Raw genomic sequence first — 12,886 nt, 5'->3', positions numbered from 1 at the left:
ACTGCAGATATATTAAACTAGGTTTGAAAACTTCTTAGTAAACCAGAGACTCCTATAAGTAAAAAGTCACGAGTCTATAATGTAAAAAACCAACACATTTTGAAACTTTTGTCTCATAGCTGTGAATGCATCGTTATCAAAAACTGGAAGTTTGCCAATGCCTGGTCAATAGGTAAAGAAGAGTTTTCCTTTAAATTTTGCTTTCAATCCTCTGTTCTCACAAAATATTGTATTTTATGGGCAAATATGGAGTCATAAGAACAGGCAACCACAAGGCCCTGACCACAGCATAGCTCTTTTAAAGCTAAGAGATGAATGAAATAAAGTTTTACTGAACAAGCTTTAAATTTCCTTCTCTAAGACATGGATTGTGGTTACAAAGCCACTTTGATCTCCGTTCAATCCACACCACTGCCAAAACGTGGTGGGGAGAGAGGAATGAGGGGAACAGAGCTGCCTTGGGAGAGAGAAGGGGGAAAAGATTTTCACTAGGTCAGTTCCACACGCCAGGCTTAAACATGAATTTATGAACCTTTCTGGAATCACCAAGGCATGGAAGAAGAGTGAAGGGGGAGGGAAATAAATGAAAGAGGGGGAAAAACCCCAAACTTTTTCCTCTGTAATTATAATTTTCATAAACAAGAATACACAAAGCTGCAACACTGGCTGATTAAAGAAAGCTGAGGCAAGTCCCTCACGAGAAGTGATACAGAAATACATGTGTCATATCCGATTACTTTTGTAATTTTAGAAGCCTGCCCATTTTTCTCCATTATCACAAGCTCATTAAATACTTTCCTTAATATAGGGACAAGGTCACTGTGTACGTTTGAGCTCATCTGTGTTAGTCACATAAATGTAAATATTGCCTCAGGGCACCTTATACAACAGCACCACAATAAAATTCCCCATCTCAAAGAAACAAAAGCGAGGATGCCACTAAAAGCTCCAGCCACATTTCCACATGCACTGCTGCAATGCTGCTCATGGATTAAACCACACATGACTCAAGGAGAAATAACGTATTTTTACAGATTGAAGTAGAAAGTGAGAGTCAGAATTCATCAAAATTAATCAAAATTCACAGCACAAGCCAAAGGAAAGACTGCTTAAATCTTTTACATTTGTGAGTAAAGCAGCTCCTTACTACGTGAGGAAATGCTGAGAACTCTCCTCTCCCGCTGTGAAGAGCTGAACTTCCTCCTGCTATCAGAGCGGGTTCTGCCCAGCCCTCGTTATCCCGTTGCAGTGTTGGGATCACACCAAGGCACAGCTCTGTAACGAGCAGGGCCACAGCAGGAAACACCACAAGCTGGCACTGCCAGTACCCCGGGCCCCGTATCCCTGCGCTGTGCGCTCGCTCCGCTACCGCGTGCACAGGGAGCCCAACACCGGCTTTTAGTCACACGCTGAGGTCTGCAGAGCAGAATATTTTTATTAGCTGGTTTCTCTTTAAAACTACCAGTGGATGTCAGGGAACTCAAGGAAAGAGGATCTATTTTTAAAGCAATACTTCGAGCTCAAAATGAAAGCAGGGGAACAGCCTGGTCTGAGGAACAAAGATGCCCCCATGTAAACACACACTCCTTATAAGCAAATCTTCTGGATTTGGGTTGGGATCTTCTGTTGGAAACACTTGTGCACTTTTAAAACTGGCAAGTTAATACTAAAACAAGCATGTTTTCAGTCAGAGCAGTACTTTTGCTTATTATTTGTGTTACTATGGCACCAACAAGATGCAAATGCCACCATGCCAGACTCTAGACAACAAAGTGCACGACTCACCCACAGAACAGTAAATGAACACACACAGACTCCAAAGTTTTGTGTAAACTACACTTGTCAGCCTTAACAACAGTGGGAACAGCCCAAGCATCTATCCAGTGCTACTGGGTTGTCTAGAGGATCCCGCACAAGCTCAGGAAAAGGGGTTTTAGAGGTCTGTGGACATCAACTGTCACCTTCCACAGCTACGATGGAACACACAGAAAAAAACAAAGGACATAAATTTATAATGAGGTGATCCTGGCGTACACTGGAGCCAGCACTCAAGGAAAAATGAAAGGCAGAGAGGGAGCAGGTGTAACAGCAGGGAGACAATGAAGGAATGTGCCAGCCATTCCAGTCACAGGATGCGACAAAAAATTTGTAGGCACATTCCTGCTTTGATCAGAGCAAAACCCAAATGCTGATGAAAGGGATCTGCCACAACTAAGGATGTAAAACTGGACTGGGCCAGATGAGGACGTGGGTGCAATTCCATAGAGAGGTCAAGCAAAGTGATGACAACAGGCTTATTCTCACCCAGTGAACAGGAAGCTTTGAATCAGCCCAGGTGTTCACCCCATCACAAAGTGCAACAGCCCCCTAACGCTGATGGGGCTTGGTATTTAAAAGCAGTGCATCTGCATACACACAGATCCTTTCATGTAATGCTTCTGAGAACAAGAGAGATTAAAAAATTAAAACAAAATCCATAAAGATTCTTTCTTCATCAAATGACCGTTACTCAAGTTAACACACTCAGCAGATATATCTCAAATGCACCACGCTTATTTTTTCCACCAAAGATCAAAAACCTCCAGTTCCTTTAGATTTTCTTCAAAAGATTGCATTGTCCAGAAGGAAAATAATAGAAGAAAGAACTTTTAATCCTATCTGTAGATCTTCCTTTACTCTTTCATATGAAGAAGTGCTCTCAGAAGAAGGCGAAAAAATTCAAGATCAAATGAGTCAGGGCAGGGAGGGTATTTGAGAACTGGGGTTATGATGTCAATTCTGTATTAAAAATGTAGAAAAATAGGAAAATTTATTTCCAGATAGTATTACAGTAAATTAAAATTATTGTTCCTAAGGTGCAGTTACCTAGGACTTTTTTGAATACATCAGGCTAACATTTGAGTATTTTCTTTATTATGTTGATATCTGGCATACCACCAGACTCACAGTGCCACCAGAATCAGGACACAGTCTCTGGGGAAGGATTCCCAGCCCCAGGACACGTGTACATTCACAAGACACTCGAGATTTCAAGGAAACCTCACTCAAGTATTTCTCAGTGATTAACTTGGGCACGCTTACTCTGAGCTGCAAACGTCATCCCCGCACCCCCCATCTTCTTTGGGAATATTCCGATAAGGTTGGCTATCCAACAGATCCCTCAATTCCCCTTCCGGAGCTGGGCACGCTGGCTCAATGTCACTGTCCCAATCTCTTTGCAAATCTGGGTCTTTTCTCTTCAAACCCTCTCCCTGGCACGTCCCATTAAACTGTCAAATACTCTGACAGGACATAATAGAAACCTTACCACTGAAGTGATTTAAAACCTGAAATAATCTGTTATTAGCAAGAAGTGAAAAAGGTTTCTAATGTCATCTCTCTGCTTCTGTCTTGTTACCTAATAAAACTCAGGATAACTAGAGAATCAAATACTTTTGCACAACTTGAGAAGTTAATTCCATTTCTTAATTATTTATGCATGTAAATTCACACCTACATAAAATTCCAAACAAGCAAGATATCCACTGCGAGTGCTGTAACATCCAGCATGCCCAAATCCCACTGCATTTATGAAAACACAAGCAAGGACTACTGGTTAATTCACTACTACTGTAGGCATTGAGCAATCAACATTTACTACAAAGTCCTTTACGGACAATTATGCAACACCAAGGAGTATCTCACAGCAGCCTCTGCAACCTTCACTTTCTGATGCCATGAAGAACCTTTAGGAGAATAATCCAAATACCACCTAAGGTTGCTTTAATTCCTTTTATTTTATTATGGAAACATCAACAAAACTCCCTGATCAAAGGGGACAACTTCTGTTCCTGGATGTGAACTGCAAAAAGCAACAGCAGTGACGGCCTTCACTGTTTGTAACTTTGCCTTTGAACGGGAGCAAACACAATTCCCACTGCCTGGACCCTTCTGGCAGCTGGTTTCTGTAGGAATGCACTTATACAAGAACAAGAGACATCTTCCACAGCAGCTTCTATAACCTGGTCTCACTTGCCAAGAGCACAATTGTGTCTTTTCCAGGATGAAGATTCCTACAGCACCAAATCTTTCTACCCCATGAAGGCTCCTCCAAATTTCAGGCCATTCCTGACACCCTTGGCTGTACTCTTTCCAGCTCCACTATATCCAGTGCTATGCAGCTTCACCCCAATTTCCCGAGACTGACTTGTGCCTTTGGATCCACCACGGCAGCAAAGCCAGACAGTTGAGGAAACATCTTCATGCAAGCCCTCACTGTCATATGAGTAACCCTTACTCACAGGAAAAGTCAAATTAATTTCAGTAAGACTACTTTTATGATTAAGGATTATTCACAGGAAGACTGCTTGCCAGCTGGGGCTGAAGTTTTAATACAAAGCATATTACCTCAGAACCTTTTGTCTCTAAATAGTTATTAGACAGCTCTTAATTAGTATTTAAACAAACTGGCCATTACAATGGCTTATTAAATACTGTTTATCAAAACAGACATTCTTTTCAGAAGCAGCAGCAGACATTTGGACTACAGCAAAAACAGAGTGAGGATAAATATCATTTCTCCTACTCCTGTGCTAGGAGCAGCAAATTCAGACAGAAAGTGTATTTTTAATGAGCAAGGCTATTATACCCAGCAGATTAAACAAGTTATTATTAGAGGAGTACTCTGATGACAAAGATGCAAACTGGCCCTTACATCACCATACTGGGAAAGGCTGCACACTTAGAGCAGGACTCGGGATGCCTTTGTGCAGGCTGGCTGGGGGTTTTTGCCTGACAGAGCACACCAGCATTAACCCATTTTCCAGAGCCGTGCTGGATTCCTGCTCTGCTGGAGAGCACCACACACACAATGGTGCTGCCAAGGGCTGCAGTCCAGAGGGACATTCCATGGAACCCAGCTCTGCCAGCCCAGCACCGCCCCCAGCACCTGCACAGTCAAAGGTAACTTTAAAGCCTTCGTTTCAGACCGTGCCCTCCCCTCAGGTGACACATTCTGAGCCCAGGGCACCGAGGGCCTCCACACTTGCTGGACATCACTGCTAAAAGAGAATCGGTTACTAGAAGCTTTTAGAAAACAGTTCCCGTTAAAAGATTCAGAAGCAGCAAAGGCTCCAAACCTCTCTAGCGTTTCTACAGTCGACAGGAAAATAGAAATCATGAATTGTTAAACCAACCCAAATCCACCACAGCAACCAGACAGAGCTGGCACAGAGCTCTGGCTTCTCCAGGGCACGGAGACAGCATTCCTGCTTCCACAAAACAAATATCTGTGGCAAGAAAGATTATTTAACCATGAACAAACGGTATCATGATAGACTATAATTATTTCAGAACTGCAATTCTCCAGTCACAAACATTTCTTGTGATTCACACCCAAAACAAAGCCTGCAATTGAAAAGCCCCCAATTTCTAATAGCAGAATCAATTTCCCAAATATTTGTAATCTACCTCACTCCTAAACAATGAATGCATTCCTACCAACTACTGATTTAGATTTTGTTCTGTTACACTGAAGAAGTAAATGATTAGCAAAAGTTTCTCTAACTACTAATCCAGACTACTGTAGCTTTAACACTTCATAAATTTTGAAATTAATATGACAATCTGAGGTTAAAGGGTCAGTGGTGCTGGCCACGTATTTCCAGTCAGTGTTGCTGTTTTCAATATCTTTCATTGATACTTAAATCCCAAAAAACACTAACACAATCTAAAATAAATCTTCCTAATAGTTTTCACATATGCTGTATTTAAAAAAAACCTACTACTTTATTCCTTCTTTTTTTCCTGAGCCAGAATACAATAAAAACAGAGTTTCGTACACAGCACCACATTAAGGTACAGATACCTCCCACAAAATTACATGGGAGATTAAAGGGCTGCACATTAAAGTCATTATTATTAAAACCACTTGCAAAAGAATTTCGTTGAACTTATTTCAGTGATATTACACACCCATTTAAAATTGAACATTTCCCTAGCCTAGTCAGGTGGGGAAAAAAAAAAAAAAAAAAACAACCAAACCACAATAACTATGAAATAGCTTCACTTTATAATTTATGCTAATTGCATGCCAACAATTATTTTTACCAGTGACAGATTCGCAGATTGCAACTGCGGGAGAAGTTCCGCCTCTCCAAACACACACTCCAGTCTGCATTAATGAACGGGGACTTCACAACCCTGCGAGGAGCAAACCCTCCACTGCCTCCCTCCTACAATCAGATACGATTGTTCCCTTCACGCTTCCCGATTTATTTTCCTCCCTGGCAAAGAGCAGCGTAGTCAAAATCACCATAACAATCCCGCAAATCACCTTTCCCACATCTCGATACACAGAGCACTGCTACATATTTATCAATATTACCAAGTGCCTTCAAACAGAAGCACCGATACAAACTTACATAACGTAACAGTTCAACAAAAAGCCAAAGTAAGAAATGTATCATTCTCACAGAACAAGCTCTGGGCCAGTTTTCCAGCAGTGGAAGACTTCGGCTCTTGTCCCAGATTCTTAAAAGGTACGAGCAAAATAAACGCCAAATACACGTAGATTTTAAAAAAAACAACCCTGAGACAAAATAACAAGTATACTATAATGAAGTTAAAAAGCATAAAACAAAGAGCTTGGTCATTTGCATTTCTAAGTAATTTCCTTTTTTTTCCTCTCTTAATTTTCATAAGGGAGCTAAAAACAATCTCTTCCGTTCTATCAGAAGAAGAACATATGCACCCACCTCCAATTCTGGCAGAGCTCTGCTGCGGGGAGGGGGCACCCACCACAACCCTTTCACACATGCTACCCCCAAAGTTGCATCACAAGGTTTTAACTCCACCACACCACGCACTGATCAAGTCCCTCCTCCCCTCCGACATTATCCCTGTAGCACTGGAAGGCTCCCGATGATCCAGCAGCCCTCTCGCTCACTCAGCTGTTGCCCAGCCAGAAGGGATAATGTTCCTGTGCGTGCCAGATAAAATAATGCAAGGTATTTCCAAATGACTTTGCCATCACACATAAATTGTTTTCGTATTTTAAATTTAAATTGCCAATCTACAGCTAGCCAAAACTGATACCATAATTTCTGCAACATTAAACCACGCAATCCACGTCGGAAGTTCCCAGGGAGATGGGCAGACGGTATCTATGCAAACAAGCCGGCACACTACTGTCAGCCGCCGTTCTTCAGAGAAGAAAAAACTCAAAGGTTTGGGTTCGTTTCTTTTTTTTAACCTCTTGTCCCCGAGCACGATGTGTGCAAAGAGGAGAGCAGGCTGTAACAGCAGCTGACACGCCGTCACAGGAGCCCAGAGCTAAGTCCGACAGACGATCACACTACATGAACGTTCGCCGCTGCTGAAATGGCGTTTGTCATTGTGAGGAGAGAAAACCCCCCGGTTCGGTGGCACAAAGCGCACAGGGCACGGAGTGCCAAGGGAGGCGGGGAGAGGAGCCTGTTTACCAGGGAAGATGGTCGTGGAGGGGACGCGGAGCCATCCCCTCCCCGCTCTCCAGCTGCGAGCGCGATACACGGACCCGCAGCAAACCACGCTAAGGAGCAAAATAAACACGGGGACCGGGCCGGGGGAGGGGCCAGCGCAGGAGCAGCCCCGGGCCCTGCCTATAAACCCCCGGCAGCTGCTCCCGACCGACAAACCCGGCGCGGAGCCACCCCCGGGCACCCACCCGCCCACCGCCCGCTCGCTCACTCACCAGCGAGAAGAGGTTGGAGTGACAGTCCTCCAGGCTGGCCCCGTTCGCCACCCAGTTCGCCGCCGCAGTCATGATCCTCGGCGAGCCGGGCCGCCACGGCGGGGCATGTCTGGGGGGACGGCCGGGGGGCGAGGGGCGAGGCGGGCGACCCCCGTCACTGCCCGGGGCGGCCGCCGCGCTCCGGCCCCGCGGGGCCCCGCGGCCGGGAGGGGACGCGCCGAGGCCGGGGCGGGCGCGCTACTCCTCGCTACCCGCCCCCGCGCCGATAATCCTCGAGCCGGGGGACCCTTCTCCGGTGCAAGCAGGGAGGACGCGTCCCCCGCTCCTCCAGGCCGGGAGAAGAAGAGGAGGAAGGGGGGCCCGGGGCCGCCCTTCCGCGTCCAGGTGCGGCCCCCCCCGGCCGGGGGTCGCGCGGAGGGCGGCGGGTCCGTGCGGCGCGGGCGGGGCGAGGGGGGGTCCCGGTGCCGGCCCCGTGCGGAGGCGGCGGCGGGCGGGGGGCGCTGTGTCCCCTCCCCGCCCCGCCCGGCCGCCCCTCGCTGCTGCCGCCGCTGGCTGTGCGTGGATGGTGTTTTCCTCCTCCTCCTCTTCCTCCCGCTGCCGCCGCCGCCGCCTCGTCGGCGCTGCCCGCGGGGTGGCGGCGGTGCGGGCGCGGCCCGGCCCGGGCAGGGAGCGCTGTCCGCCCGCGCTGTGCCGGCCGTGCCCGCGGCGGCCGCAGCTCCGCGCCCGCTCTGCCTCCTGCGCTCTGACAGCAATGGCGCCCGGGCCCGCACCGCGCCGCGCCATTGGCCCGCGCCGCACCACGTGACGCGGGCCCGGGGGCGGGGCCCCGGCGCCGGGGCGCCTCCCGCCGCCGCTGCGCTGCGCCCGCCGCCCGCTGGGGGCGCTCGGGAGCGGCGGCGCCGCGGGGGTCCCGGCGCCGGGCCCGTGCCCTGTCCCGGCCCTCGGAGCGGGATCTCCGCTCCCTGCGGCCCCTGGAGCGCCCCGCGGAACCGCCGCAGCTCTGTCGGGCACGGTCAGGCTGCGCGCCCGGACAAGGCTCCTCTCCCAGAGGGTGGTCGGGCGCTGAACGGGCTCCCCAGGGACCACCTGGAAGTCACAAAGCACCACAGGACGCAAGAAAGCCAGTGACTTACTGGAAAAGGTGTTTCACATGGTGATGTTACAAGTTTACCAAATGGGCTTTTCATTCATATAACCCCCAAATGAATATAAACAGGATAAGGAAAGTTACCATTTACTGTCTCTCAACCAGTCGGAATTCTTTTCTCAACCATCAAGGAAAAGGAAAAAGAACAAAGGTGCTACCCAAACATTTGGGAAAGGTTTCCTTTTTCTTCGGGCACTGACCAGGTTTCCCAGGGAACGGGCACGGCCCCGAGGCTGCCAGAGCTCCAGGTGCACGTGGACAACGCTCTCAGGGATGCGCAGGGTGCGGTTGTTGGGGTGTCCCGGGCAGGCCCAGGAGCTGGGCTGGGTGATCCCTGTGGGTCCCTTCCACCTCGGGATACTCTGCCCCGTCCCGTGGAAGGGAAGTCGCTCGGGGCGGGGATCGGAGGCAGACCACGGTCCCGGCCATTCTGCGGTTCACCGCAGGGTTTCCCCAGCACCTGAGAGTGCTCAAAGTAATTTTTAAAAGGCCTCAAAACTCGTTCATGGCCGTGGCCGCGTCAGGGCACGCCGAGCTCCCCTTCACAGTCGAGTTTATCCCCACGTTCTGCACGGCCCGTGAAATGCGACCCCCGCAGCAGCCTCGGAGCTGCCCCGCGTTCACCTGAAACAGCTACAAAGCCATTGGGTGGAGTTAGTTTTTTATAAAGGAGCTCGAAAGCACCTGAATTAGATAAACAAATGAAATTCTTTCCCAAAACGTCATCATGTGGAGAAGAACCACAGAATATTCTGAGTTGCTAGGGGCCCACTAGGATCATCGAGTCCAGCTCTTAAGTGAATAGCCCATACAGGGAGCAAACCCATGGTGTTATCAGCACCATGCAAGAAGAAGGGATATGCATACAATAAACAGTAAATATTAAATACTTTGTTTAAAACAGATAATAAGTCACAAATACTGTTCTCCCTGTTGGTGATGACCCGTTGATTTGAACTAGTGGGAGCAGATTAAGGCTCACCTGCCTGAGTTTCTCCCTAACTGAAGAGTTCCACAGGTGGTAGAAAGAAAATAATGCTGCTTAACAGGTGAAGATATTGAGCATTTCAGCTTAAGCTTTAATACAGAAACACAGCACATTTTCAATGACATGATTCAGTAGAAAAATTCTCCCTCTGTGCTCAACGGCAGCTTTCCTTATCGTGATTTTAATCTCATTTAAGCGTCTTTTTGCCATTTACTTTCCTTGGCAATAAATTAAGATTAGCATCTCTTGCAATGGCTGACTGGAGTTAGTTTGGATTTACCTCATGGTAACAAATCTCTCCCACAAACAGGCATCACATTTACCTGAATTACGTACCCAGAGTGAGAGACAGAATTTAGGCCAAAAGAAAATTTCCACCCAGCCCAGGGTTCTTACTGTGTGTGTGTTTCCACTGAGGAATCCATCATCCGTCCAATCTCTTCCCTGCCACACCGACCAGGAATTCTCTCTTGCAAAGACTGGGCCTGTACTGAGAGGAAAAGTGTTTTCAAGTACAAATTATTCACATTCAGTTACAATTGCAATTTATTCAGTCCAAGTGTCACAGCCCAGAAACTGCTTGTTACACGCTGGCACCCGGAATTAGGGAAGTACTTTGGCCTACGTTACTCCCCTTCCTTTTGGCACAAATCTTATAAACAGAGAACACAATCTGACACTTGTAAATATGTCAGGCAATATGTATTAACCAACCCCAAACCACATCCTTCCGCATTAAAATAGTACAGCTTTTGTAACTCCAGTGCAACACCACGCACCCATCCTATCACTGCAGGAGGCCCAGGGACAACAAACCCTTTGATGAAGTCTCCATCCTATTTCTGGAATGAAAGAACATCCCTTACCACAAAAAAAAAATATTATTTTCTTATTATAGAAAATATTTTGGAACTGAGAATCGTGTTATTACTTATCCAGAAAAATACTGTGCAGGAATGGATGCTGCAGAATTCCTGTTCCTTCCATATGCTGCTTAGCCTCCAAATGGTGTTTCCAGTCAGCACCATTCCTCTTATCTGGATCTTTCAAGTAGTGATGGCTTATTATGCTTTATTTTGTCAGGAGAACATGGGGTCTAACAGATGATTCAGATCCATTTTCATGAGGAGAAATGTTGACATACTCATACTGTGCTGCTTTGGCCACCTTCCAGCAGTCTTACGAGTGTTAAATACTTTATAAATTAAAAAGTGTGGAATCATAGAATGGCCTAGGTTGGGAAGGACATTAAAGCCCACCCAGTTCCACCCCTGACATGGCCAGGGACACTTCCCACTATCCCAGGCTGCTCCAAGCCCCATCCAGCCTGGCCTTGGACACTGCCAGGGATCCAGGGGCAGCCACAGCTGCTCTGTGCCAGGGCCTCACCTCCCTCACCATAAGCAATTTCCCCCCACCATCTAATCTAAATCTCCCCTCTTTTAGTTTACTAAAAATCGTGTGATGTAATTCAATTACCTGTCTTGCAGCAATGTTCTGAAGTTGAGTTGGTGGCTCTTGCATTTTGGGAATGGTACTGGTCACACATTTTGACCACGGCCCTGCGCTGCCAAATCCATTTCAGTTTTAAACTGAAAAAAAGATAACATTTCTTTAAGCACTTTGCCAGGTACTTGACTTTATATTGCATTCAGTTATCACAGAGAAGGGAAATCATTACAGTCTAATCCTTCCCTTCCCAGTACCGAGGTAGGGAAGTTCCCTTGCTGTCTGTGACAGCAGCGTTACTTCAAACAGAAATTGTTCCACTTACAGATATCACACACAAGTGACACTTCCTCGTGCATAATTACCTGAGGTGGTATGTGGTGGAACATGCTCCCCAACTCAGGGCATTCCAGTTTTACTCCCTGTTTTCTTTTGCCTTTTTTCAACAATCAGTGAACATGAGCAGTAACACTGGGGTTCCTACTATAACAAAATAACCATTTTCCCCTAGTGGGAAGATACAGCCTTAACTAAATCTGGCAATGGATTAATTTGCAATTCCAAAGCTCAGCCACTGAAAGTTCCCAGGCTCCTGGAGATCAGCTGGGTCACACTCAGCCTTCAGCACACAGAGCTGGGAATGAGCCAGTCCCTACCTTGACAAAATTACTCCAAACAGTGATAGCCCAGCTTATTTCATTCTAGAGCAACTTCCCCAGAGCTCCGAGTAATGATGAAACCTGTTCTTCCAGGAGGATGGCTCAGCACTGCCATAGCCTTTGTTTCCACCAGCAGGTGCTGCTTAAGCTTCCAACTAAACATGGGGGAAGACACAAAGGTGTCACAGGAGTCTCCAGCGAAGCTGGAATGGCAAACAGGGCCTTGGCTTTGTTTTGTCCCAAAGTATGGCCCCTTTGCTGTGCCCCCAATCCATGGGAAGAGCGTTTCCTGCAGGAACACCACTGGCTGGAGCACCAGGCTCAGGCAGGGCTCTCCCAGCTCTGGCTGTAGGATTTGGCCCTTCTCACACCCGGAGCAGAACTGGAGTCCAGCCAAGCTTTGGCCATGTCCAAACTCAGCAGCATTGGACATTCCACGACAAAGACAACTCATCTCCAGGTGAAACGTATTTTTTCCATGTATTTTAGCTGGACTTTATGGTTACTCACTAGAACAAAGTCCAGCTGCTGCAGTATCATTAAGGATTGGCTTGTGTCTAATTTAATCATTTTTACTGTTTTCTGTGTTTTCCACCCCAGCAATGGAAAGAACAGGGAGGGGAGGATGATATGATACCCAAATTATGACTACTGCACAAGCAAGTGATCTCCAACTGTTCTATATAGCAAAAAGCTAAAAATAAAATAATTCTGTTTGCCCCCTGCTCTTGAGTTGCCCTTAAATAAACTGTACTCAAGTGAGCAAGTTCATTGGCAAGGATTAAAAGTCACAGAATTTTAGAAGATTTTCACCATGATTTATGTGGTTTCCTTTTGTATGTTCTTGTGATAAAGCACAGCTGAGCACCCTCGCTCCAGGTATGTTCTCAGTGGTCTCATTGTCCACCTTTTATGAGATTGCATACATTTTT

The 12,886-nt window shown here is 47.1% G+C and overlaps 1 protein-coding gene across 5 annotated transcripts in view; it reads right to left on the bottom strand.

The window, feature by feature from the left end:
• Nucleotides 1–8,448, bottom strand: part of LOC309580053 (mediator of RNA polymerase II transcription subunit 13-like) — a 43,187-nt gene extending 34,739 nt beyond the window's left edge. For all 5 annotated transcript variants that reach the window (XR_014226942.1, XR_014226943.1, XR_014226944.1 and 2 more), the window contains exon 1: nt 7,712–8,448. Coding sequence is in view for 1 of the 5 variants with exons in the window: in XM_082293765.1 (XP_082149891.1) it covers nt 7,712–7,783 (72 nt within the window). In the remaining 4 variants the exon portion in view is untranslated. The remainder of the gene's footprint in view (nt 1–7,711) is intronic.
• Between the last annotated feature and the right edge of the window lie 4,438 nt (nt 8,449–12,886).

The sequence above is a fragment of the Coloeus monedula genome, assembly GCF_965178545.1.
Source record: "Coloeus monedula genome assembly, chromosome: 18".
Lineage (NCBI taxonomy): Eukaryota > Metazoa > Chordata > Aves > Passeriformes > Corvidae > Coloeus > Coloeus monedula.
This window is presented reverse-complemented; position numbering and strand designations above follow the sequence as displayed.